This window comes from Equus asinus, chromosome 17, assembly GCF_041296235.1.
Source record: "Equus asinus isolate D_3611 breed Donkey chromosome 17, EquAss-T2T_v2, whole genome shotgun sequence".
Classification (NCBI taxonomy): Eukaryota; Metazoa; Chordata; class Mammalia; order Perissodactyla; family Equidae; genus Equus; species Equus asinus.
The window spans coordinates 50,346,166-50,373,086 of record NC_091806.1 but is presented as its reverse complement, the minus strand read 5'-3'; the positions used below and the strand labels follow the sequence as shown (position 1 = coordinate 50,373,086).

The window sequence follows — 26,921 nt, the reverse complement described above, 5'->3', positions numbered from 1 at the left end:
TGGTGGTGGTGGTGGTGGCGGTGGTGGTGGTGATGGTGGGGGTCGGGGTTGGGGTCTCTGTGGTTGTGGTGGTGGGGGGGGTCGGGGTTGTGGTCTCTGTGGTGGTGGTGGTGGTGGTGGTGGTGATGGTGGGGGTTTGGGTTGTGGTCTCTGTGGTGGTGGTGGGCGGGGGGGTCGGGGTTGTGGTCTCTGTGGTGGTGGTGGTGGTGGGGGTCGGGGTTGTGGTCTCGGTGGTGGTGGTGATGGTGGGGGTCGGGGTTGGGGTCTCTGTGGTGGTGGTGGTGGTGGCGGTGGTGGTGGTGATGGTGGGGGTCGGGGTTGGGGTCTCTGTGGTGGTGGTGGTGGTGGTGGTGGTGGTGATGGTGGGGGTTGGGGTTGTGGTCTCTGTGGTGGTGGTGGGTGGGGGGGTCGGGGTTGTGGTCTCTGTGGTGGTGGTGGTGGTGGGGGTCGGGGTTGTGGTCTCGGTGGTGGTGGTGGTGGTGATGGTGGGGGTCGGGGTTGTGGTCTCTGTGGTGGTGGCGGTGGGGGGGGTCGGGGTTGTGGTCTCCATGGTGGTGGTGGTGGTTGGGGTCGGGGTTGGGGTCTCTGTCGTGGTGGTGGTGGTGGTGGTGGTAGTGATGGTAAGGGTCGGGGTTGTGGTCTCTGTGGTGGTGGTGGTGGTTGGGGTCGGGGTTGGGGTCTCTGTCGTGGTGGTGGTGGTGGTGGTGGTGGTGGTGGTGATGGTGGGGGTCAGGGTTGTGGTCTTGGTGGAGGTGGTGGGGGTTGTAGTCTCTGTGATGATGGTGGTGGGCGTCGGGGTGGATGTCCTTGGGGTGGTGCTCGCAGTGGGTGTTGTGGTCTCGCTGGTGGTGGTGGTGCTGGTGGTGGTGGTGGTGGTGGTGGGGGTTGTAGTCTCTGTGATGGTGGTGGTGGGCGTCGGGGTGGATGTCCTTGGAGTGGTGCTCACGGTGGGTGTTGTGGTCTCTGTGGTGGTGGTGGTGGTTGGGGTCGGGGTTGGGGTCTCTGTCGTGGTGGTGGTGGTGGTGGTGGTGGTGGTGGTGATGGTGGGGGTCAGGGTTGTGGTCTTGGTGGAGGTGGTGGGGGTTGTAGTCTCTGTGATGATGGTGGTGGGCGTCGGGGTGGATGTCCTTGGGGTGGTGCTCGCAGTGGGTGTTGTGGTCTCGCTGGTGGTGGTGGTGCTGGTGGTGGTGGTGGTGGTGGTGGGGGTTGTAGTCTCTGTGATGGTGGTGGTAGGCGTCGGGGTGGATGTCCTTGGAGTGGTGCTCACGGTGGGTGTTGTGGTCTCAGTGGTGGTGGTTGTGGTTGGGGTTGTACTCTCTGAGGTGGTGATGGTAGGCGTCGGGGTGGCTGTCCTTGGGGTGGTGCTTGTGGTGGGTGTTGTGGTCTCAGTGGTGGTGGTGGTGGTGGTGTTGGTGGTGGTGATGATCGAGGTCGGGGTGGAGGTCTCTGGGGCAGTGGGGCAAGGTGTGGAGAGACACAACCTACAGCAGTAGACGTTGATCTCATAGTTGAGGCAGTAAGGCATGGGGATGCGTCCCCCTGGCTGCTGGTCTTTGTTTTTGCACACCAGTCCAACTGAAAGGTCACACACCAGCGTTTGTCCAAGCTGTTCGATGGGAACATCTGGATACATACTGGCTCTGCAGGAGATGTTGGTTGCGCAGCCTGATCCACAGACATCTCCAATGGGTTCAATGTCTCCACCTGTGCTGGTAAAGGTTTGTTTACCAGAATCCAGCCAGCCAGTCCATTCGCAGTCAGCCACACACGTAGTAGTGGTAATGGCCATGGACGTGGTAGGTGTAGTGGTGGGAGTCGGGGTGGAGGTCTCTGTGGACGTGGTTGTGGTGCTGCTGGATGTCATGGTGGGGGTCCCCGTGGTGAGGGTTGTGGTGTGTGTTATGGTCACAGTGGTCGTAGGGGTGGGGGTCAGGGTTGTGGTCTCTGGCATGGTGGTCGTGGTCGGGATGGTGGTCGTGCGGGTCATGGTTGGGGTCGAAGGACACTCCTCCATGGGCAGGCAACAGCGGACACGTATCTCGTAGTCATAGCAGACTCCAAATGGTCCGTCCCCAAACTGGTCTTCGTTCTTGCAGATGAACCCAAATGACACATTGCACTGCACCTTCTGGCCCAGCTCCTCCCAGCTGAGCTGGGGCTCCGTGGCCGCCCTGCACTCGATGTCCTCAGGGGCCTGGCAGACGCTGTCGAACCTCTCACGGTCCCCGCTGTCGCCGTGAGTCTCGGGGTGATCCTCGTTGATCCAGTCGGACCAGAAGCAGCACGGCGCTAGGGAAGCAGACCCAGGGCTGGTCAGCCACGCCTGGGGGCGCGCCTGCCGGGGAGGTCACTGGGACTCAGAGATGTCAGAGACCCTCAGGACCGGCTCCCTGTCGTTCCCCAGGACCCGGTTGTAGGGTCAGAGAGTTTAGAGCTGGACACCACTTCCACCTGCCTTTTGCAGCTGGAAAACTGAGGCCCAGAGAGGGATGAGCCCTCGCACCCCCAGCGTTGATGGACCCAGGCCTCGGGGCTCAGACCAGCCCTCCTTCCTCCACTATTTTCAAATTCTTGTGCCCAAAAATTAACAACCAAAGGGTCACCCATTCCAGTGAGGAAGGGGCTTGGTCTCAACCCTTGACCAACCATGTTGTCACCCAGAGCAGGTCAAGTCCCCCTGCGTGAGTCCCTGGACTCAAAATACGGGGAAATAAGTCACCAAATGCACCATCTCGGTCTGTGAGCAGATGGCCCGCCAGCCGGCCCCACATCAGGGTCTCGAGGGATCTCCTCGGAGTTCGTTTGTGTGACCTGCCCCCCTCGCCCCATCTCCCACCCGGAAGTACCATCCACGGGACTTACGCGGAGTTGAAGTGGAAGATGAACCTGCAGTAAAGTGAAAAAAAAAAAAGAGAGATGATGTCATTACACAGCTCAAGACTTTTTAAAATCTTTTTAAATTTTACACGTTTCTTTTTCCTGTGGCTGTCATACCCCTGGTGGCTTGCCCAGTGGTAGCTACAATTTCCACCAGAACAAATGCAGAGGAATTTAAGGACGTTTCTCTGCTTTCGTTAACCCTTGGGATATTTTCTTGCTGGTTTTTGGAAATGTCCCCAAGTCGCCTTCACTGTGGTTGGGGCTCGGGAGGGTGGTCGTGACACAGGCATCTCAACTCCCAAGGCCGAGGGCCCGGGGGACATTTTCCTGAGTTGAGACGCGTGTCAGCGAGAACCCCCGCCCATGCGCAGAGGTGATAGCTGCCACGCCAGCTGTGCTCCTGCCCCTGGAAGGGCCGTTGCTGCTGGACTCAGGGTGCAGAGGAGGCAGGAGCCCCAGGAGGAAAGGGGGCCTCACCTGTGCTGGAGGTGGGGGTAGTTGTGGTGATGGCGGTGGTGGTGGCGGTGGTGGAGGTGGCGGAGGTCGTGCTGGTGGGTGTGGAGGAGGTTGAGGGTGTAGGGGGGCATCCACAGGTGTTGAAGTGCTGCAGCACCGTCCCGTTGGGGCCACATAGCTCCCAGTAGCAGAAGCAGCCGTGCTGGGTGTAGCTGAGAATCTTTCCTGGGGGATGGGAGGGAAGCTGACGCCAACACTTTGGGAGCAAGACTCACAAGACCCCTCTCGGCCTGTCCCAGAAGGGAAAGGCAGGCTGTCCCCGGTCTCCGGCAAGCGGCAAACCAATGCCCCATAGGGACCCCTCCCCAGAACCCTAAGGGCCCCCATCAGGATGGAGAAGCTGGGTCACAGGAGGGCATTTGCCACGGGGAGCATCAGGATGTGAGCCCCAAGGGGCTGCTGCCCATCAGGCAGGTCTGAGCCAGGAAGGGCCCCCGGGGTCCACGGGGTGGAGGAGGAGACTGAGTGTCCAGGGTCCAGGGACAGGAGAGCCACAGGCTCTTCCGGGTGGGTCTGGCCTGCCGCCTGGGGGGCAGCCACAGAGGGCAGCTTACCTTCCTCGGGCCAGCAGATGACCTTGGAGGACTTGCTGCACATGCTGGAAGACAAGTGCTGCAGCTTCAGACCCCAGGAAAGGAGGAACGTTGCCTCTGCCCCGAAGCTCCGCCCTCCCTGCCACGCCCCAGGCCTCGCCCCCTGTGCACACCCCCAATACCACACCCCCGATGCCACGCCCCTGAAGCCTGCCAGAAGCCCAGGGCACTGCCCCAAAGACCCACCCCAGAGGAGCCACCTGTGTTAACTGTGCAGAGTGGGGACGAGGCAAGGCAGGTAAAAGCCTGATGCAGAAGGGAGGCTGAGAAGGAAGGCCTTCCTCTCCCCAGAAGGAGGCTGGTCCCCACGCCCTGGCTCCTGTGTGTGAGTGTGTGCATGTGCATCCACGCACGTGTGACCCAGGGGTGTGTGTGTGTGACAGCATGTGTGTTGTGTCCACTTCTGTGTACGTGAACATGTTGTGTGCCTGTGCGTGGGTGCATGGATGTGTATGCTCGTGGGTGCATGTGCACCTGTAGGGGTGTGTGGCCGTGTCACAGGCGCATGCATGTGAGCACGTGTGTGTGTGCCTGTGTGTGTGCTGCCCTGCCCCATGTCCACCATGATGTGAGCCTAGGTACCAAGACTGGCAGATGTCATCCGTGGGAACAGACGCTCCAGGTAGGTAGCGGGTGTCCTCGATATAGCAGCCACATTCGTCTCTTCTGACGCACTTCTTCAGGTCCTCATCATAGATGGGCCTGTGCTTAGGGCACCGGGGGTAGCAGCCTGGTGGGCACAGGGCACAGGGCAAAGGGCTTGGACCACGGTGGGGGACCCCACGTCCACCAGACCCCACCCATGGGCCCCACTCTGGCAGGTCCTTCTCTGCAGGATGTCCCTATGGAAAGGTCAGGGACTGGAAAGGCAGGGACCTACATCCCCCCAGCTGGGCCCTGAACAGTGCCACATGGCCAAAGTGACAGCTAGGTCCCGCCACCTGCTGAGGGACAGCCAGGCCCCACCCAGCCTCCAGGTTGCACCCTGGGCCCCTGACCTGATGTCCCTCCCACGAGGTAGGAGGCTCCCTCCCCAGACTTCACAGCTCAGTCCTTCATGTCGCTAGTTCTCAGATCAAAGGCGTGGAGAGACCTCCCAGACCCACCTCTGAAAGCTCCCTCCCCCTCGTCCTGCTCTGCAGGTCCCATAGCACTCTCTGCTCCTGACAACACCCGGTGCCTGTTAACCTGCTTCTTTTCTGCCTCCCCCCGAGAGGGCGGGGTCATAGCTCAGTCTCCAACCCACTGTGCAATCAACAAACAGACTCTGCAGAAGGTGAACCTGGCCCACCTTGGGGCTCAGGGTCCCCGGCCCCCACAGAACATCTCTCAGGGTGACCCCAAGGGTCTCCAGAGGACACTGCCCTTCAGCCCCAGGCCAGCAGGGCAGAGCACCCACTGGTCCCCAGGAGGCCCCGCTCACCCTCAAGGTAGGACATGGAGATGCTGGAGTGGATGCCGTTGATGGTCCTGCAGGTCTCCAAGCTGCGGTGCCCACAAGGCTCGTAATGCCACTCACACTCGTGCGGGGGGTTGTAGTAGTCACAGAATATGGCTGGGGAGGAGGGAGCTGAGATCAGACTTGGTGAGTGCCGAGGCCAGGTCGGGGGACAGGCCGGGAGGGGCCAGCTCCCTCCTGCCACCCCAGGCAGCACAGTGGCCCCGAGGAAGGACACTTGGATCCTTGGTTTGGGGGAGGCAGGCAGGGGACCACATACACCCCATCCCTTGCAGGGGTAAGATGCGCCACCCACCCCACTGGCACCCAGGTCCAGGACGGGCGGACACTCACGGCACAGGTCTGGCGTCCTCCAGAACACACAGGCCCCCTCCTTGGTGCACTCCTGGGCGTAGGCAGCCACGGCGGAGCAGAAGCACTCACAGTCGCCGCCCGAGTCGCAGGAGCACGAGTCGTAGACACAGGCCTCATAGAAGGGTGTGGGGTTCACCTGGGGGAGAAGCCACCATGTGCCCTGGGCCTGTGCTGCCCTCTGGGGGTCAGGCCTCCCCTGCGGCCAGAGGATCTCAGAACCATGAGGCCAGCCCCACACCTGGGACATGGGGTGGTCGCCCAGCACTAGTTTCCCAGGCCTCCAGTGAGGCTGACAGGTGAGGTCCAGACACGGTTGGCCAACTCTGGCCATGCAGACCCTCAGGGTCCCGGGGTCTTCTGCCATGAGACAGACCACCCTGCACCTGCTCCCTCGCCCCCACTGCTTGGAGCTGAGGACCATCGGGTCTTAGAAGCTGAGTGTTCTTTCTCCCTCCTGGAAGGTACAGGAGGCTGGGGGTCCAGCTACAGGTCTCAGAGGGAAAGCTGGACCTCTGGTCGTGTGTCCAAAGGACACGGAGGATGGCACTGAAGCGAGAGGTGATGCAGCCGAGTGACTCCCAGTGTGCACACCAGGTGGGTAGATGCTGCCCACCCACAGCCATTCCCGTGCCCACCACTTGCGCCCCCCCACCCACCTTGCTGTGGCAGGCGCTGAAGACCGGGCTCTTGATGATGCTGCACTGCTTCTCGGCCCAGGAGCGGCGGTGCGGCTTCAGGGTGCACGGCTCGGGGGTGGCGCTCACGTCCGGGCAGGTGGGGGCCTCCTTCCAGCTGTTCCCAAAATCCAGCTCGCTCTCCACCACCATGTGGTCCCGCGTGGTGAAGTCATTGTTGGAGCGCTGGTCGAAGTTCCCACATAGGCCGCACACCATGCCCTGCGGAGACCAGCGAGCCGGGGGCTTCGTGAGGGGGCTCGAGGGAGGGAGGGGTACGGCCCCGCTGTGCCTGGGAGGCCCGGTGTGCGTGCAGGACCAGCCCTGCAGAGGCCTGGTGGGCAGGGGAGGCTGCGTACCTTGTAGGAGGGGGCCAGCTTGATGAAGATGGTGGTCCTCTTGTCCCAGATGACGATGATGCCGACGCTGGCCTCCACCACCAGGTACTGGCCCACCTCCCGCGTGGTGTAGGCCACATGGTGGCCCACGTCGCGCTGGATCACCACGCGGTGTTTGTCCTCCAGCTTCAGCTCTGTCCTCTGTGCCCAGGGGAGAGGCCCGGTCACTGGCCAGGTCCAAGGGTCCCCGAGGACCCTCACATCCCTGGGGATGGGCAGCACTCACCCCGATGAAGATCTTGATGGCCTTAGAGCAGGTGACGCCTGTGGTGCCACACGGGACATTCTCAGTGATGATGCTGAAGGAGCCCAGCGAGGAGTTCTGGCCGCAGTAGTCCTGGGGACCCACGGCAGAGTGTGAGCCAGGCCAGCCAGGCCACAGGTGCCCCACTGGGAGCCCCACCCCAGCTGAGCCTCAGCCCCTCCTCTGTCGAGAGGGGATAACCATGCCACATGAGGGACCTAACCCACCTCTAACACCCACACCCCCCATGCACTCAAGAGAGGGTCACAGGATGGGAGGGTGGAGAAAGGGCTGGCCCCTCACACCCACAGGAGCCTCCACTGAGAGCAGCTCAGGGCCGGCAGAGCATGGACACGGGCGGGTGCAGGCCTTGGCGGTGCCCTGGCCTCACCTGAACGGCCACGTAGGAGCAGTGTCCATCGAAGTTGTAGTACTTCCCATCAAAGGTGATGTAGTGGCCGCTCCCGTGGATGACACAGGTGCCGTGGCACACAGACTGGGTGCACGCCCAGCGTCCTCTCTGGCAGGTGCTGAGGAGAGTAGGAGAGGGGCCTGGAGGTGCTACAGGGTCTGGGGCCTCCCACGCCTGCTCAGAGGGCAGCCTGGCCGAGGCCCAGGTGCGGTGCAGACACCTCCACAGGCAGCTCACACACAATGCCTGCAAAGCAGCACCAGCCCAGCAAGTGCCACCCCAGCGCCCCCTCCGATCCTGGCCAGGGTCTTGCCCACCTGGTGGAGGGCCATGTAGCCCTGCTGGCCCCGGCCAGCCCCGGAAGAACAGCCCCAATAGTCTGCCTGGCCTCCAGGACACGCTCCAACTGGAGGGCAGCCGGGCCAGGCCACTCACCAGGTGTTGCAGTCCACCTTGATCTTGTCCCCGCGGGAGAAGAAGCCCTTGTTGTGCACACAGGGGCAGTCCTCCTCCACAACGCAGCCACCTCGGCCGTCGTCGATCAGCCCCTCGGGGCACACGCAGCCGCTCACACACTCTGTCTGGTACTGTGGGGTGGCCGCGGAGCGGGGTTCAGGCATTAGATGCCAGGCCCGGGATCTTGGCTGCCCTTGGCTGGCCCCTCCTCTGACACTGCAGACTCCTCTTGTGTCCCCCACCCCCAACCCCGCCTGCACCCCTTGACCCCTGATCCCTCTGTCTGGCCCACCCCTGGAGCCCCTCCTCCTTGGACACCTCCACCGCTGGGCAGGGAGACACGCAAGTGCTGCCTGCCAGGGGCCCCTGGTCCGGCCCCTGTGACCCCGGCAGGCTGAGCGGGGCCAGCAGGCCGCCACCAGGCCCCAGGGACAGGAGGGCTCAATGAGCCTCATGAGTCCTCAGGACCTGGCACAGCAGCCCCAGGGTCAGGGTGGGAGCCAAGGCTGCCCTGGCTACACCCTCCCCTCCACCACCAGCCCGGCTGCCCCCTCACCTCCACGGCCACCCCAACTGCCCCCACCCCTCCCCAGTTGCCCCAGCTGCACCCTCCCCTCCACGGTGGTCCCAGCACGCACATGTCCTGCAGCCAGCGTCTGGCAGCTGAGGGGACGGGGGTTCCGGATGGTCAGCGCGGTCTGGTTGTTGCAGTCAATGTGGATCTTTGGGGCTTTGCAGGCTACAGACAGAGGAGCCACCCCAGCTCTGCTGAAGTTGATGGCTGGCGGGCTCAGGCAGGATGGAGAGGGGGTAGGGCGAGCAGGCCAAGGGGCAGGGGGCAGGGGGCAGGTGGCAGGGGGCCAGGCTCAGGGCCATGTTCACTTACTCTCGCCAATCAGCTTGACTGGATTGCAGTGCAGCCTCCCGTTGCGGCACATGCTGCAGGGAGAGGTAGGAGGTGGACGGGGCCCTTTGAGGACAGGCCCAGAGATTCTGTGGGAAGGGGTGGGGAGGGGGCTTCCCCAGGTAGAGCTGGCCCTGCCCACCCCCATGCCCTCCCTCCCTCCAGGCCCTAGGCCACTCACCACCGCTCCTCCTGCCTCAGGACCACCTCTCCCGCATCCAGGTAGAGCCCTCGGTGGTAGCAGGAGCACTTAGCCAGGGGCACACAGCGGCCCTTCTCGTCCAGGAAGGTGCGGTCGGGGCAGCCGCAGCCGTCCACGGGCGCGAAGCCCTGGAGGCAGTGGGCGTCGGCCTCGGACAGCGAGCGGCAGGTCTGCTGGCAGGTGGTCAGGTTGTACAGGAAGATCTGCGAGTTGGGGCAGGAGCCCACGTCCTTGTCTGCAGAAGGGCAGAGCCAGTGTGAGGGCGCAAGGGATGGCCCCAGCCACGTCCCCGCAGGTGGCCAGCGGAGCTGTCATCCTAGGGCCACCCCAGGTGCACAGGTGGCCCGCCCCACATGCCTCTCTGTCCAGGCAAATGGGCAGTGGCCACATTTCGGACCCCTCCCCACAAGCGGGGAGCAGCCGAGCGCCGGTATCCCGCCTTCTGGGCAGAGGAAGCTGGAAGACGCATCACCCGCTGGTGGTGGACCGATCCCTCTCCCTGGACTCAGGGTGAGCTGCCACCGGGGACAGTGGCTGAATCGAAAGCCAAAGACAGCCCCCTACCCCATGGAGAAGCCAGGACCCCGAGCCCAGGACACTGGCAGGGGACGGCACTCACTGCAGACGTTCTCCCGCCAGCCCCGCAGCGTGACGCCCTTGGCGGCACAGGCACGGGCGTAGGAGGACAGGGCGGCGCACAGACAGTCCTCATTGTTCTGGCAGTTGCACGTGTCGTACTTGCACCTCTGGGGGTAAACCGAGGCAGGGCAGTGAGGGAGGGAGCTGGGCTTGGGAACTCACACACGTGTGCAAGCACTCCTGGACACGCACGAGTATACATGCACCCACACATACACACGTGAGCACGCTTAAACTCCCACTTCCACACGTCCAAAAACATAACACACTCACACATGCCCACACACATGTACACAAACATACACCTGTGCACAGAGACAATACATGTATGCACACTCACACGCATGCTTACACGCACACACACTCAGCAGCCCCTAGCGGGAGCCTCACAGGCAGCCAGTCAAGCTCAGCCAGGCACACTGGGCACACCTTCCTGTCACGGAGCAGGGGCTGGGGAGTGCAGGAGGGGGTCCCACCCACCTTGTAGTACTCGGCCGGGTCCACAACCGAGTGGCACCTGCCGAAGGGGGACTCCGTCTTCCTCAGCAGGGAGCACCAATGCTCGGCATAGTTGGCTGCAGAGGCCGGTCAGAACCTCAGGGGTGGCCCCTCCAGCAAGTGCCCTGAGTCTGGCTGCTTGGTGGCCCAGGCTGGAGCAGACACTGTCCCCACTGTGGACTGAGCCGGTCCCCCTCCAGGCCAACTCAGCGCAGGACAGTGCCTCTTACGAGACAGGGGCGCCCACCACCCACCCTCTCTGCCTCCTGGGACGCAAAAGGCAGCACAGCGGGTGGGAGGGTATCCTGTCATGGCACCAGGCCAGTCGCTGGAGGAGGGCCACCACCCAGCCATTGGCAGGTCCAGTCCCTCTGCCAGGTCACTTGGTGGGCTGCCATCATGGGCCACCATAAACCAGACATGTGGCAGAAAGCAGCAGGCGGGCCCCGAACGGGGCAGGCCATCTCACCTCCACCCACCCCCACGTCCCCCGGGAACCCCATCTGCCTCACCGCTCTCGATGTTGAGGGAGCAGGGGTCATCCAGCCAGTCCAGCTTGTCGGGACAGCTCGACTGGACCTTCCAGGTGTTGGCGAAGCTCGCCCCCGTGGCCTCCACCAGCCCACCAGCTGTCTTGAAGTCATCACCCTCCAGGCCATTGAAGTTCCCACAGAGGCCTGAGGGGCCGAGGGACCAGGTTGGGAAGGGCCTGACGCAGTAGGCCCCACGTGGAGCTCTGTCGCGGGAGCAGGCGGGGCCACTCACCCTGCACGCGGCCCTGGGCAGCCTGGTCCAGCGTCAGGAAGAGCTGCATGATCGGCACCAGCTGGACCTGCAGCCTGAGGCCGAAGGCGGTGTTCACGATGAGGTGATGTGAGGACGGTTGGAAGATGGAGAAGCTCGCTGCCAGGTGGAGAGGGGAGGGCGGTGAGGGGCTGCTCGGCAGGCCCGCCACCTTCAGCAAGCAGGTCTGGTGCTACAGGGGGATCGTCCCCCTCCCTACCTGGCCCCGGCCCATGACTCACCCGTCACATGGGGCAATTTCACCTGCAGCTCGTTCAGGAGCACAGTGCCATCCGACTTGAAGACCACCACCTGAGGGAAAGGCCAAGGGACGGTGGGGCTAAGGGCCATGGAGCCCCCAGAGGTGCGGGCAGGGCAGGGGCGGGGTACCCACGTTCTGCTTCTTGTCGGCCAGCAGCACCACCGTCTTCAGACAGGTCTGCTTGTCCGTGGAGCCGCAGACGGCCAGCTCGCCCAGGAGGGCGTAGGAGTCATTGTGGTCGCTCTGCGGGGAGGGCGGGGGTGCTGAGCAAGGCTGGGGTGGGGGGAACCAGCTCCCCACCCACGCCCACCTGCCTGCCGTGCCCACCTACCTTGGTCAGCACGTAGTAGCAGTCCCCGTGGAAGGTGTACCTCTTCCCGTCAAAGGTGGTGATGTGGGAGCCACCCTCCAGCGCACAGGACCCGGGGCACGGCCGGTCTTTGCACACCCAGCGGCCGGCATTGCACACGCTGCAGGCAGTGGGGCCCAGGGTCAGGCCCAGCTGCTTCCCCTAGGCTGCCGGGTCTCCAGCCCAGATCCCCAGGACCCTCCACAATCTGGCCCCCAGCCCTGGCCCCCGGGACCCACCACTGCTCGCAGTCCTTGGTGATCTTCTGGCCGGGCGCGTACTTCTGTCCCTGCAGCTTGCAGTGGCACTGGCTCACGGGGATGCAGCTGCCGCCCGCAATGTCATCATACACGGTGCCTGGGACAGCGCCAAGTGGGGCGTTACACTCGCTGGCCTCGGAAAGTGCCAGATTCCCCACAATGGGGCTGCCATTGCCAAAGCCACAGCCGTGGGACAGCCTCCGGAAGATGCCGGAATCCCCAAGGGGGGTTGCCAGCCAGGCCTCCCTCCCACAAGCACCTCTGGTCCTTTGGGTGACACCATGGTCCCCACACAGTGTCTGGTCAGGGCCGTGCCACGGGGGCCTGAGAGTCAGGCCCCTTCCCGGGGTCCTTCAGGCTCCATGGGCCGGACAGGAGGAGGTCTGTCAAGGGGTGACAACCAGGAAGGTTCCTTTCCCCCAGACTCCTGGAAGCCGCCATCGTGTGTGAATGAGGTGGGAACTTCAGCATTTGTGCCCTTTCTCCCTGTTCCTCGTCCTTCAATTTCAGTGGGGTCACCGTTCCTCGCTTCCTGTGCCATTGCTGCCCCCACCACCCGGCACCACCATCCCAGCATGGCTGTCCCCCCGGTGCAGCCAAAAACCCAAGGCCACTGGTCCCAGGGCCCTCAGGCAAGGGTGGGCTGTATCAGGGCACCGCCCCTCCTGCCCCCGCATGCCTGTGGGTGCCCCAGTGCACACCTTCAGGGCAGAAACAGCCATCCATGCGGTGCTCCTCACACAGGCTGCTGACCTCCAGGTGTGAGCAGGTGTCCATGCAGGGCGAGCCGCTCTCCAGGTAAACCATGTTCCCGGGGCAGCTCTTGGCTAGAAGGGCAAAGGACAGCCCCTGAGATGTGAGGCACTTACGCCAAGGGTGGAGGGCAGCTGGTGGGGGAGGGGAGAGGCTGGACCTGCCCGTGGGGTGCACCCAGAGGGCTCTAGACTCCCACCCAGGCGGTTTCTCCCACCCACCCCAAAGCCAAGGCCGCCTCCAGGGTCAGCACAGATGTGACTCCTGATCCAGGGCACCAGGCTGCCCTGCCCTGGGCCGGCAAGGCTGCAGTGCTCCCTGTGCATTGGTGGATCATCCCCCATGTGCCCCTGGGTCCCCACCCTCCCGATTCATGCGCGTGGCGCTTACGACAGAGAGTGCCAGTCCTCCAGTTCCCGGGGCGCCCGCCGGCGTGCGAGCACTGGCGGGAGAACTCAGCCAGGGTGCTGCAGACACAGGAAACGCCCGAGGGGCACTGGCAACGGTCCTGCACACAGGCCCGTACGTACGACTCCAGCGGCACCAGGCCCAGGCAGTCCTTGAAGGCCGCGGCTGTCAGCAGCTTCTCGCACTCGGCGCGCTGGTGGACAGACACGGGCAGTGGGCGGGGCTGCTCACGCCCTCCTCCCCTCCACACCGCCAGAGGTCCCCAGCAGAGACCAGTGGGCACACGGCCCTCTGAGGAGAGGGGTGGGCACGGCTCCCATAGGGTCCCCCCCCGGGAATGGCTCCTCCCCTGGGCAGGGGTCCCCGGCCAGCCACTCACGTGCTCAGAGCAGGACTCAGGGGTCTGCCCCTCCTCGGGGTCATCGCACACCACCTCGGGCTTGTTGATCTTCTGCATGTTCCCGAACTGGACAGCACTGAAGAGCATGCCTGTGGGGGGCACAGCCGGTCAGCGAGGGGCACCCGGGAGTCTGCACACACCTGCCCCCTAAGCCCCCGAGGAGGCCCTCACCATCAGACAGGAACTCGGAGTAGCTCTGCAGGCCGTTGTAGTCTCCACAGAGCCCGCACGTGTGGTTCTGGAATTTACTGTCCAGCTCCAGCTGTCGGGGGGAAGAGAGAGCAGGTGAGCGGCCATGGCCAGGCAGCACCTGCAACTTGTTTGAATGGGTGTAGCAGGAGGGCTGTGGTCAGCCAGGGGGTGTCCTGGCATCACTGAGGACCAGGAGGGGATTGGGAGATGGGGAGGGCTGGCCCACCACCCGAAGCCGCGAGGGTGCCCTGCTGGGTGGGCTGGGTGGTCCCGCCTCTGCCGCCAGCCTTCTCCACCAGCAGACAGGCTGCTCCACACTCCCAGCCCACCCTGGACACCCCTCTTGGTGAGGATGGGACCACTGGCAACCCTCTGCTCCCCTGGAGTCCCAGAGGTCTGATGGAGTCCCCTCGGCCCCCAGGGCCCTGTGGCGCTGGGGCGGCACCCACCATGAGTGAGTCCTCCCGGTCCCACATGAGGGTGAGGCCGGCACGGGAGTAGACCTTGGTGTAGGCGTCGTTCCTCTCGATGAGCAGCCCGGGGCTGTAATGCGGGGTGCTGACCCTGGGGGGGCAACAGGGTCACGAGCCAGCCCACAGAGCCGCCCAGCCAGGCCCAGGGGTCCCGCTACACAGAGGTGACTGAGGCTGTGCATCGTGTGGGCTGGGATGGCCTGGCCTCAGCCTCTCAGCCAGCCCTGCCAGGCCAGCTCCTGCCCTGTGGCCACAAAAGGCCTTGTCTGCCCTCTCAGGGGACTTGAGCAGAGGCCAGAGAGTTCCTCTCCACCTGGGCTGGCCGGGCTTCTTCAGGGGGAGCCACACCCTGCCTGCCCTTCCCCATCTCTGCACCCCTCCTCTGGGTCTGTCCTGGGCAGGAGCCCCATGAGCCCTGAGAATGGAGAGAGGCTTCCCCATCCACCGCCCAGGGTGGGCCCTGGCTCTGTGCTCACCCCAAACTCTGCCGCCGTGGGCCCTGTACCCACCCCCACCCTGAGACTGGGGCTGGCTGCCAGGGCTGCAGCCTCTAGGGGAAACAAGATCCCCTGGCACAGGGAGAAGGTGGACCCCGCAGGTGGGGAGCCGCCAGGCAGGAATGCACTTAGGCTCCATTGTTCCAGACACAATGGGGGACAAAGGCTGGGGCAGGGGGCTGGGGGCTCCCACAGGCCCCACCCTGCATGGCCTCTGTATATCTAGCCTGGGACAGCAGGGCCCAAGGCCTCCTCCCCAGAGGCTGCCAGGCCACCCCCACCAGGACGGCCACCTGTCCCCCATGCATGCCCAGAGCCTGGTGGGCTCCGAGCCACAGGGCTGCGAGACTCGCAGGAGAAATAAAGTCCCCTCCCTGGTCCTTCACCCATGGGGCTCATCAGTGTTTGCTGAATGAATCAATGACCTGAACTCAAACCCCAGTGCTCTCCTTAGCCTTGTGCTGGGGTAGAGAGGGGCTTGTGGGGGCTGGCCAGGCTCCTGCTTGCCCACAGAAGCCATGGGGCCCCCTTTCTAGGATGTTGGGGGGACGCCGCCCGACCACACTCACATGGCCCCGTTCAGCACAGCCAGCTTGGGAGTGAGGTAAACCGTGTCGTCCTTGACGGTCAGCAGGATGTACTCGACCTGGGGGCGGCCGCCCTTGCGGCCCGGGCCCCGCTTCAGGTGCACAGCAAACTCCTTGTAGGTGTCACGGCAGTCCGAGGCGAAGTTGTAGTCGCAGAGGCCGGGGAAGCGGAAGACGTCACCGTCGAAGGTCTTGTAGTGGAAGTCGCCCCAGGTGCTGCAGACGTTGTGGCCGTGGTTGTGCGTTCTGCCCTCTGGGGAGCAGGGGGACGGAGTGTGAGCAGCCCAGGCCGCCCCCAGGCTCGTCCCCAGGCCCCAGCCCGGCCACCGCCCTCAGGACCCTCCAGAGGCAGCTGAAGCGGCTCAGGTGGTCCTGCAGGAGGGGCCTCTGCCAACTGTCGTCGCCGTGCCCAGGGGTCTCAACCCCCTGAAAGGATGTCTCCCGTTTTGCGCCCTTGCACCCCAGCCTGGTGAGGCAAACGGCCATTGGCCCAGAAGGCAGTGGGGGCAGGGGTCTCTCGGGCCCCCTGAGTGCCCTGTCCACCTGGCCCAGTGCCTCCCAACCCCTGGTCACTGTCACATTCCATCCACTCGATGCCACACCCAGCCGCCCCTCATCCAGCAGAAGGACAGTGCTGGACCCCTCCAAGAGTCCCCACCTCATGTCAGGCCAAACGTGCCCAGGGAACCCCCAGTGGCTTTCTCACACAGCCCTGTGGGATGGAGATGTCCCCATCCTACATTCTCAGTCTTCTCTGGCTGAAGCCACCCCTCCAGCAGTCGGCCCAACGCCCTGATCTGCAGAAGGGGTCATCTTGGCCTTGCCATCCCAGGCTCCCTGGGACCTGCCTCCCCAACACCCATGGACAACGGCCCAATCCAGGTGTTTCCACCTGGTATCGCCCCTCAGAAATACTCCATCCTGGTGCTCACCTTCAAAGGGATGAAGGGAGCCCAAGACCACCCGATTCCCTCTGTCCCTCCTTCCCTCCCTTCTTTCATTCCCTCCCTCACTCCCTCCCTCTTTCCTTCCTTCTCTCCTTCCCTCCCTCCCTCCTCCCTTCGCTCCTTCCTTCCCTCTTTCCTTCTCTCCTTCCTTCCCTCCACCCAAAGTCAGGAGGGGTGGGGGCTGCAGGAAGCTGGACCCAGCCCATCTACCCCAGAAGATGCCAGGCTGCCCCAAAGCCTGGCACAGCAGGATCACCTCCCTTTCCCAGGAAGGACCGTCTGCTCTGGGCTGCCCCGGATGTCCTGACCCCCAGGTCGTGCTGCCCATAGCGCTGCCCGCTGCCCGCTGCCCCTCACCTCTCCGCAGCTCCTCACCCCTGGCCAAGGTCAGGGCCAGACAGAGGGCCACTAGGCGGGCTAGTGGCAGCCCCATGGTGGCTCAGAGGCTGGTGTGGGAGAGCAACAGCGGACAGGTGTCCAGGCCTTATATGCCCCGCAGGGCGGTCTGAGAGCAGGAGGGCAGGGGAGGGGCGAGGGGTGGGTGGGGCCTTAGCCAGATTATAGAGAAATCAGCTCTGGGGGCCTCCCCTGGGCCGCGAGGAAATATTGACTCAGGTTATCTGAGGATTATCTTTTTATTGCTCCCTAGGTAAAGGTGACCCTCCTCAGGATGCGGAAAACCCAATTACCCCAATTCCGACACACGCCCAAGGGAACTTGAACTTCGGAACTTCGTCCCTCCCCGCTACAAGCGGGTCCAGGCCCTGGGGCGGGAGATCCTGCCAGGAGCCTGTCCTGTAGGCTGCCGTTCTGCACGGCCCCCAGCCCACGGGGTCCAGTGCCCCACGGAGCTCGGGCAGCGCCAGCTGCTCAGCCTGGTTGGGAGATCGCCTGGGCCCCAGCCTCCCCAACCAGGGGTCCTGCCCTCCCTGCACCCAGCCCCCCAAGGCAGGGAGGGTGTGGGCTCCTGTGGGGCTCCGGGTGCCACCCCGTCTCCCCATGGGCTCTGCTCCAGGACAATCTCAGCTGGCAGATTATTGAGCTCCATCAGGAGCCCCCAGCTCCGGCCCACCCTCTAATCCCCTCCTTTCCCCAAGCTGAGCCAGTCCCTGGATTACCTGTAATCAGAACTTGGGGAACCCAGCCAGGGGACGCTTTATGGAATCGGTCCTTGGAGCCACAGGGCAACTGGCTCAAGGCCACAAGTGGCCATCCCGTGGGGAACGGGGCCTGGGTTCCGGACACAGCCATGGGCAGGCACAGGCCTCAGGGCTGCTGCTGGTAGGGAGGCGGCCCGACCCCGAGCACAGGCCCGCCCACCCCCAGCCTCCCCAGGATGTGTAGGGAGAGCGGAGTGCTGGCCACAGGGGGCTGGAGGGCAGGGACAGCCTGCCTGGGCTCCCCGGGGCCACACCTTTCACGGTGGGAGGGTCCTGTCCCAAAGAGAGGAGCTGTGGCCTCTGATGAATCTCAGACCCTCGAGCTGAGCCCAAAACCTGTCTGGAAATGCCCTGAGGAATCATGGTGTGGCATTTGAACTTGTACCTGCCCCAACCTTGGAAGCCACTAGCCATGGTGCCCTCGCTACCACCCTAGAGCGTGACCAGCCTAGGAGTGCATAGGCAGGCCCCACCAGGCACCGGGTGGGTAAACTGAGGTCAGGGGTCCTCCCCTCCCTACACTTTCTTCCTCCAGAAAACAGACACGCATCCTGAATTTGGCTTCTGATATTGGCCAGTGAGAGAGTGGACAGCAAGCTCAGATGGTGGGGGGAGCCTCGAATTCCAATCCAGTGGTCCCCAAGTTGCAGGGGCAGGGGTGAGTAGGAAGGGATTCATCTCCACAGTTATTGAGACCTTGGACAATGGGGATGCCCAGGGGATGGGGGGCATGGGATGCAGAAGCAGCGACCAGAAGTAAGTGTGAGCTGGGATCTGAGCCCTGGCCTGGCACCCCCTGGGCCTTCCCTGAGCGCTGTGCCTGAGCCTCTGCTGACAGGCCTTCCATGCCACAGTGACAGCGCCCAGGACCAAGAGGCCTCTCACGCCGCCTGACAGTTCCAAGCAGTTCCCAGCAGGGCAAGGACATCTTGGGGGAAGTCCCCCAGGGTCTGAGAGGATGACCAGGACTGTGGGCCCTGATCCCATCGCTCCCAGGATTCACCCCTCGTCCTGTGCTGCTGTGCCACCAGCCCCAGGCCAGGGACCGTCCTCCCTCCAGGGACCCAGGGACCTGGGCACATGAGGGATGCCAAGCATGTGGCCCAAGCCAGGAGGAGCAAGGATTAGGAAACCAAAGCCACAAGGCCAGCAGGCCCTTACACCACTTCGCCGTGGGGTCTCCACAGGCTGGCACTGAGCCCTGGGGAAACTCAGGAAGGGGCCCCGTCCAGGGCACCAAGGGGCAGAGATTTTCCATGCCAGGCTCCCTCTGACCTGGGGGGATCAGAGGAATCTGGGCACCCAGGACGCTCAGCACAGCCTCTCCAACCCTGGGTCCGAGAGGTGGGGGTCTTCTGTGGGATTGAGAAGATGGAGTCCTCCCTGGGATGGGAAGGTGCAATCTCTCTGGGATAGAGAAGGTGGGATCTCCCATGGATGGGAAGATGAGATCTCCCTGGGATAGAGGAGATGGGATCTCCCCTGGGATAGACAAGGTGGGATCTCACCTGAGATAGGGAAGGTGGGATCTCCCCTGGGATTGAGAAGGTGGGATCTCCCTGGGACAGCGAAGGTGGGATCTCCTCTGGGACTGAGGGAGTGGGATCTCCTCTGGGGCTGAGGAGGTGGGATCTCCCTTGGGATAGAGAAGGTGGGATCTCCCCTGGGATCAAGAAGATGGGGTCTCCTCTGGCATTGAGAAGGTGGGATCTCCCCTGGCATTGAGAACCTGGGTCCTTCCTGGGTCTGAGAGCCTGACGTCCTCCTGGGGTCTGAGAAGGTCAGCCCTATTGCCCCTCTGGGTGAGGCAGTGGTGGTGACCCGAGGTCCACAGGTCTGACTCTAACACCCCTTCATCACAGTGTCTCAGGTGGAGGCTCCGGTGGGCAGCAAGGTCAGTCCACCCAACATCGGGTGGGAGGGAGCAGACGGAAGGTGGTGGTGAGGGCTCCGTCAGGCCACAGTGACAGCAGTAGCCCCACAGCCCTCAGCAGAGAATGTGGGACCCCTTTCTCAGGCTCCACTCCACCATCAGATGGCTGGTCCGTCCTCAGAGCCGCTGGACTTCTCACCCCAAAAGGGGTCTCTAGGGTGCCCCTTGCCAGTGAGTCAGTGGGGCACAGGCTCCGCCACACGCTGGACAGAAATAAACTGGAAATTCCCTGAATAGGCCTGTGGACACTTGACCCACGTACACATCCACCCATCACCTTTAACCCGCACAGAGGCGGGGAAGGCCTGTCCGCCCTGCGCACCTGTCCTCCTTGTAGCTGGAGCCGTTCTCCCCTCCACCCCACAGGGACAGAGTTGCCCAGTGGTGTCTCTCTCTGCAACAAGGACATGATGCCTCAGGGTGATGAGGACAGGGTCCCCCTGGAGGCTGCAGGGGAAGGGCTGACTGCCCATATGCACAGGGCCCTGGGCACCCCGGGCCTCCCCTCCAGGCCCCACACCCACCAGTATTTACCCTGACAAGACACTGTTCTCACGGACCACACGAGTTTACAACCTTGACCACAGGGAGGAGGCCACAAACACGTCACAAAACTCAGCCTAAAATGACTGTTCCACTGCAGCTGTCCACAAACCCTGAGTCATCAGGAACGGGAGAGGGCAGTGTGGACAAGAGTCACGAGAGGAGGAGGAAGGGGGAGGAAGGGGGAGGAGGAAAGGAGGAGTGGAGGAGGAGGGGTGGAGGGGACGAGAAGGAATGGGAGGGGAAAAAGAGCAAGAGTCTCTACGTGTGTAGACTCTTCTCAGACCCTGGGCCCAACGGCAGCTCCAAGCCTCCGACCTGGCCTCGGTGGGCAGAGGGAGGGTGCGCCCAGAGAAGCCATGGGCTCCTAGTCCCTCCAGATCCTGAGGGAGACCCTAGCCTCGGCCAGCCACGGGGACAGAGTCCCTGGCAGGTGAGCATCTGGGGACTTGAAGGCGGGCAAATGGAACCAGCCATAGCCCCCTCCCCCCGCCAGTGTCCTCCCTGAGATGTCAGAAAGGGAGACACAGACGTGGCTGCAGGCCCACTTCCTGCCCCTTCCAAGGTTCTGAGAGGCCTGGGGGTGTGCAGGGCCGGGCCCCAAATCACCTCCCCCTGGCCTGCAAGGGTTACGAGTGGACCCTTGACTCCTTCCCTGTCCTTGTGGGAAGGGTAGGTGGCTGAGCAGACAGAGGTATTTGTTCTGGGTGAGTGGGGGGAGAGCCGAGTCAGCAGGCTGGGCTCCTCTGCCTCGGGCCCTGGCAAGCGGGCGGTGGGCCAGGCTCCTCACTGCACTTCAGGAGACCAGGCACCTCCATGTCGTCACCCCACCTCCAGACCTGGCCCTGGTGTCACGCCCTTAACCTGACCATTGTCCTCGCCATGCTAGCCAGAGTGTCTCACCACTGTTGGCCTTCCTGCTGTGAGCATCTTGAGGGCAGCCTACATGGGCTCCTCTGTGGGCCAACTTCACAGCAGCTGTGCTCATAACTTTGCCTCTGGGTGGGTGAATGGGTGGGGGGATGGAGAAGGGAGGGAGGGAGGATAGGGGGATGGATGGATTGGTAGATGACGGATTGAGGGATGATGGATAGGTAGATGGGTGGATGATGGATGGGTGGATCAGGTCTTGAGTGGATGATGAAAGGATGGATGCATGGACAGAAGAACATATGTACGTCTGTTTGGATGGATGGATGGATGATAAGACATGGGTGAATAGTTAGAAGACGGATGGATGGATGGGTGGATGGGTGGGTGGATGGGTGGATGGGCGGGTGCGTGGTAGATGCATTGGTGGTTGGCTGAATGGATGGATGGGGGAGTGAGTGGACAAACAAATGAAATCTCTCGGGGTGGTGGGGTGCGCCTTCTGCAGCAGTCCACACAGCTCCCACCTCACAATGGCTCATCGCGTGCAGTTGATGGCCGAGTGCTCAATCACCCCACTCCACTAAAGCCCTCCTCAGCCCTGGGAGGCAGGCACTCACATTCTTCCATTCTAGAGCTGAGGAAACCAAGGATCAGAGAGGGTGAAAGAGCTCCTTGAACTCGTGGCAGAGCTGGCCAATGGTCCCAGTGAGTCCTCCCTGCCCCGAGCCCACGCTGCCCACCACTTGACAATGTTGTGGCCATTTTTCACAGAGGGTCACTGTGGCTCTGTGCAGAAACTCAATATGAGTAACAGAAAGTCAGAGGTTCCTGGGTCATGTCATCGCCCCCAGGCGAGGAAACTCTTCTTCCTTCCCCATGTGGTGCCCCCAGAACAGAGGCGGCCCCTCTCCCCCAGCCGCTCTGTGAGGTTGTTTCACACATTAGTAACACAGTTCGATTGTTTTGTCATGTTTCTGCCAACCGTGCTGGGACGCCGCAACCTCTTAATTGACTCTTATTTTGCACATATTAAGATTCGCCCTTTGTGCCAGAAAGTTCTACGGGTTTTAACAAACGCACACTGTCACGAGTCCACCATCACAGTATCACACGACTCCACTGCCCTGAAATCCCCAGGCTCCACCTCTTCAACCCGCCCCCGAGACCTCCACAGCCACACGTCACCTTTTACCATTGCTCTCGTTTGGGCTTGAATGTATGTTTATGATTGATTCAAACCTCTCATTGCTAAAACAATCTTGAATAGCATACAGCCGTTATAAATTATGGCTATGATTTTGTGTTGCAACAAGGAAAACACTTATGATTTACTGGTCTGGAGAATGCAGGACAAAGTTTTGTCTAAAAGCTCAAATCTGAAATATTTTAAAACAGCTCGACTGAAATGTAATCGATAGTCAGTAAACTGCGCGTGTTAAGTGCCAGTTTGATCAGTTTTGATAAACAGACGCCTGAAAGCAGGTGCGTCACAGAAAGGCACTGAGTCCCTCAGCGTCCATCAGCCCGAGGCTCTTGTAGACGCCCTTGGGTGGTGGAGGAAGTTCTCTCACATTCTTAGTTTGCTCAGAGTTTTACCGGGAAAGGGTGTTGGATTTTGTGAAATGCTTTTCCTGCTTCTGTTGAGATGATCGTGTGGTTTCTCTTCTGTAGCCTGGTCATGTTGTGAATTAGACTGATTTGAAATGTTAAAACCACCCAGCATTCCTGGAATAAGTCCCATCCAGTCATGATCTTCATATGTTGTTGGATTCAATTTGCTAAAAGTTTGCTTAGAATTTTGCATCTATGTTCACAAAGGATTGCCACTTATTTGTCAGGGGGATTGCCAATGGGCAATGGCCTGAAACCCCACGGCCCTTGCTGAGCTTCCCCTTCTGACCCTCCCTGTGTAGCCTCAGGGTTGACCGTGTGAGTGCCTCGGGCTGAGTCACAAAGTCCCACACATGGGGAGGCTCAAACGCAGACGTTGATTGTCTCCCAGTCCTGGAGGCTGGACGTCCGAGATCCAGGTGTCACAGGGCTGGTTCCTCGTCTGCCCTCTCTCCTTGGCATTAGACACGTCTTCTCCCTGTGTCCTCACATGGTCGTCCCTCTGTGGGTGTCCGTGTCCTGAGTTCCTCCTCTTATAAGGACCCCAGTCAGATTGGATCAGGCCCACCCTAGTGACCTCACTCTACCTTTATCACCTCTTTGAAGACCTTATTTATCTCCTAACACAGTCTCATTCTGAGGCGCTGGGGGTCAGGACCCCAACATGTGAATTTGATGGGGACACAGTTCAGCCCACAACAGTCTACAGGAACCAAAGTGGAGAAATCGACTCCAACTCACTCCACAAGGGAGAACATCCCTCATTCCCTTCAGGGACCCGGCAGGCAGGTGGAGCGCAGGGAGTGGCCACCAAAATCCTGAACAGATGCGATTTGATTTGACGCCATCAGCAAATATTAGGGGAGTTTCTCCCTGAAAGTCGGGCTGATGCGTGAGATTCTTAGAGCCAGTCATAGCCGTGGGACCCTGTTCTGGCCTCTGGTCACCGGTGTGTGGTCACCGGTGTCAGCCTGGCCAGCTGAGGCCATGGAGGGACTGACCACAATGTACACAGCAGACTGTCTGGGCCTTGCCCAGCTGGACAGCGGAGAGGAGGGCTCAGGGCCACGCTGGAACAGTTGGGAGAGTCCACAGCCCCCCACTGCCACCTGCCCACAGCGGCCTGAGTCCTGACGCTTCCCCTGGGGCATGTTCTCTGTGGCCCATCACCTTGCAGCCCCAGGATCCCACACTGGATGGCACAGCCCACACTCACCGCCTCCCAGCTCTTTGCCTGGGAATGACTTCAAACACACTGTAAAGAACAGAGAATGATAAATAGATACCAGGTACCCACCGCCCAGCTGTAGCTAACATTACCAAGTAGCCATATCTGTTTGAGATATTGCCCAGCAGGGAACAAAGTCTTATAGATAGAATCGGGGTGCCCTGCCCAGACCCTCCTCCCCTCCTACCCCAGGGACGACAGCAAGACTGAATTCCATGGTTCTCAAAGGTTTTTATAATTTTAAGCTTGAGGTGTACGTGTAATATATTATCCATCATATGCAAAATTCATAGAAACGGAATCAGTGTGTGCATAAATCTGCATTTGACTCAATATTGAATTTTCAGTTCATCCATGTTGGTGCACACAATGCTAATTTAACTGCTCTGTTACATTCAAGGGAATGAACGTGCCCAGGTTTAGCCCGTCTCCCTGTCCATGGGCAGGTAGGCTGTCTTCGGTTTCTCGCTCTCATCAGGGTGGGTCTGTGCACACACCTGCTGCTCCACACACCTGCCAGAGCTGGGCATTGGTACAGATCTGGGACCAACACATGGGGTCCCCTGGTCGGTTCCACTTGCAACCCCCTGGATCCCAGTGGTCTCAAGCTTTTTGCTTGTGGCTTATTTTGTCTTTCACCCTTCCCGCCCTGCAACGTGCCTACTCAGACCCCTCGCCCCCCTTACGTTGGCTGGTGTGGGCATTCCCCAGATCTCTGGTCCCTCCCAGTCACAGGCATGGAAATTCTCTTCTTCTGCTCTTCAGCCTGTATTTTTACTTTGTTGCACTTTTTTCCAACAGGATTGTTAAATTGTGACGGAGTCAAATATCTGCATCTTTGACGGCTTGTGATTTCAGTGACTTGGTTAAGAAATCCTTCCCCATCCTGAGGTGATAAACATTATGCCTTTGTTTTCTCCCAGAAGTTCAAGATTGACCTTCAGGTAACACCTGTGACAATTTCATTTTTTTTTTAATTCTTCTTCTCCCCAAAGCCTCCCAGGACATTGCTGTATAGTCTAGTTGTAGGTTCCTCTAGCTCTGCTATGTGAGACGCTGCCACAGCATGGCGTGATGAGCAGTGGCATGTCCACACCCAGGATCCAAACCAGCAAAACCCTGGGCCGCTGAAGCAGAGTGTGCGAACTTAACCACTCAACAATGGGCCAGCCCTTTTCCAGAAGGTTTAAAGGTTTTGCTTTCCACGTCTAGCTATTTACTCCACTTGGGACCTTATTTTAGATGGGGTGTGAAGTGGAGACCTAATGTGATTTTGTCCACCTGGAGAACCACTGTCCCAGCACCATTGACTGAAGGTTCACCCGCCCTGTGGATGGGGAGGACCTTCCCACCGCAGTATTTATCAGAGCGTGGGGTCTGTTCCACCTGTCCCCTGGCCCATCCCTGCACCAGGTCCATGCCACCTTACTGGTCGTGAGGGCTGGTGAGACCCGCCTCCCCACCTTGTGCTTCTTTGAAACACTTGAGTTTCTTCTGGCTCGTTGCCCTTCACGTGGGCTGCTGGAGCAGCCTGCCAAGTCCTTAAAAATTCTACTGGGATTGTGAAAGGCATCTCAATGGATTTACTGCTGCTTGCAGAGAACCGACCTTATTTCCCCAGTTGAATCTCCCCATTCATGAGCACGCTCATCCACCCCTCTATTTAGTACGAGCTTGCTTTCTGTCCTTCAGAAACATCTAATGATTTCTCAGAATGGCCTGAGACATGTTCCGTTTGATCTATTCTTAGGAATCTACATAATTGTATGGCTGCTGTTAATGAGATAATTTCCCATTATATTCTCTACTTGGTTTTTACTGGTGTAAATAAGTGCTTGGTTTTGTGTGTGTGTTTTCATTAATCTTGTATTCAGCAGGGGTGCTGAACTCTCTAATTGGTCCAAATAACAGAGCCATATATTCTCTTGGCTTTTCCATCTTGATAATAGTCTCCTCGTTCAATCAGGACAGTTTCCTCTGTTTCCAGTCCTGATGTTTACTTTTCCTTTTTCTTGCTCTATTGCTTTGGCAGAAGCTCCAGCGCCCCGAGGTCTGGAAGCCATGGCAGCAGACCGCCTCTGTCCTCCCTGACTTTGGCGGGAGTGATTCTAGAGTCCCGGCACTCAGTCTGAGGTTTGCTGCAATTTTTTGACAGCTACCCCTTAACATGCTAAGAACATTTCCTTCTGGAATTAGTTTGCTGTAAAAAAAAAATCAAGGAGAGTGACGTCAACAACATAGCAGAGTAAGCGGTTTTCTTTTTGTCTCCCTCTTCAAACTACAACTAAATGGACATTAACTGATCAACAGAGGGTACTCAGACAGCACCTGAGGACACATGAGAGAACCGCATTGCTACACATGAGAAGGTGGATGGACAACCCCCAGGGAGGAGGTGGAGATAGGTGAGAACTCTCTGGCACCCAGACAGCCCACTACCCATGAGCGACTCTCACCCGCCTGAAGCACTCATAGCACTGTCGCGGCCCCATGGGTGGTTGTGTGGATTAGCATGACTGAGGAAACAGGTGAGCGCAGCCCTAAGCCTCCAGTGATTGCTCTGTGGACCAGAGACAACATCCACAGTCCCACTGAGGCCCCAGGGAGTGACTCGGGCTAGGACTCAGTAGGGGGGCCCCGCCCACCAAGCACAAAGGCTGGGCGACCTAGGAGGAGATGCAGCAGAGCTGGGAAGCTAACCGCTGCAGCATTAGATACACATAGCTCTGCTGTGGCCTTGAGGGGAGAAGTGAGATCCAGCAGGACTGACCGAGTAGGCGGCGACAATGCAGAGCCCCAGAGTGATTGCTCCTTGGTCCAGTGGGAAAATCCATGGGCCCACAGTGGCCCCAAGGGAGCAAGTGAGATCCAGCTGGACCACATGGTGGCACAGCTGCGAGTCTGGGAAAACAAGCTCCAGGCTGCTGCAGAAGCTCATAACACCACTACACTAAGACATCTCCTTACACCCAGCAGAATGGCTATGATCACCAAGACAAAAAATAACAAATGTTGGAGAGGTTGGGGACAAAAAGGAACCCTCATACACTGCTGGTGGGAATGCAAACTCGTGCAGCCACCATGGAAAACACTATGGAGATTTCTCAAAAAAATTAAAAATAGAACTACCCTATGATCCAGCCATCCCACTACTGGGCAGCTATCCAAAGAATTTGAAATCAACAATTCAGAGAGACCCATGCACCCCTATATTCAAGACAGCACTATTCACAATAGCCAAGACATGGAAGCAAACTAAGTGCCCATCCACTGATGATTGGATAAAGAAGATATGGTGTATATACAATGGAATACAACTCAGCCATAAAAAATGACAAAATCATCCCATTCACAACAACATGGATGGACCTTGAGGGTATTATGTGAAGTGAAATAAGCCAGATAGAGAAAGACAAACTATGTGATTCCACTC

General features: G+C 60.4%; 2 protein-coding genes and 1 long non-coding RNA gene across 3 annotated transcripts in view; 1 reads left to right on the top strand and 2 right to left on the bottom strand.

Moving 5' to 3' along the window:
* The window catches only part of LOC106824950 (mucin-2-like), an 86,555-nt gene that overhangs the window by 12,176 nt on the left and 47,458 nt on the right, over window positions 1-26,921 (bottom strand). The gene's annotated exons all lie outside the window — the stretch shown is intronic.
* Window positions 416-16,626, bottom strand: LOC106828028 (mucin-2-like; the record flags this gene model as incomplete). The annotated part of the gene is made up of 30 exons (XM_070488525.1): window positions 16,498-16,626; window positions 15,176-15,446; window positions 14,086-14,200; window positions 13,616-13,706; window positions 13,424-13,533; window positions 13,027-13,237; window positions 12,585-12,710; window positions 11,863-11,980; window positions 11,606-11,744; window positions 11,407-11,517; window positions 11,255-11,324; window positions 10,995-11,132; window positions 10,742-10,906; window positions 10,212-10,306; window positions 9,712-9,838; window positions 9,072-9,327; window positions 8,873-8,925; window positions 8,625-8,725; window positions 7,966-8,117; window positions 7,510-7,648; window positions 7,101-7,211; window positions 6,836-7,015; window positions 6,459-6,698; window positions 5,782-5,938; window positions 5,413-5,544; window positions 4,572-4,719; window positions 3,951-3,994; window positions 3,358-3,561; window positions 2,863-2,886; window positions 416-2,289 (listed from the first exon to the last, which is right to left on the bottom strand). Coding segments are annotated over exons 1-30 (5,778 nt in total), but the record flags the coding sequence as incomplete, so codon positions are not given.
* Window positions 20,049-25,653, top strand: LOC139040829 (uncharacterized). The gene is made up of 3 exons (XR_011495247.1): window positions 20,049-20,209; window positions 24,290-24,432; window positions 25,521-25,653. It is a non-coding gene; the product is annotated as an uncharacterized lncRNA (long non-coding RNA).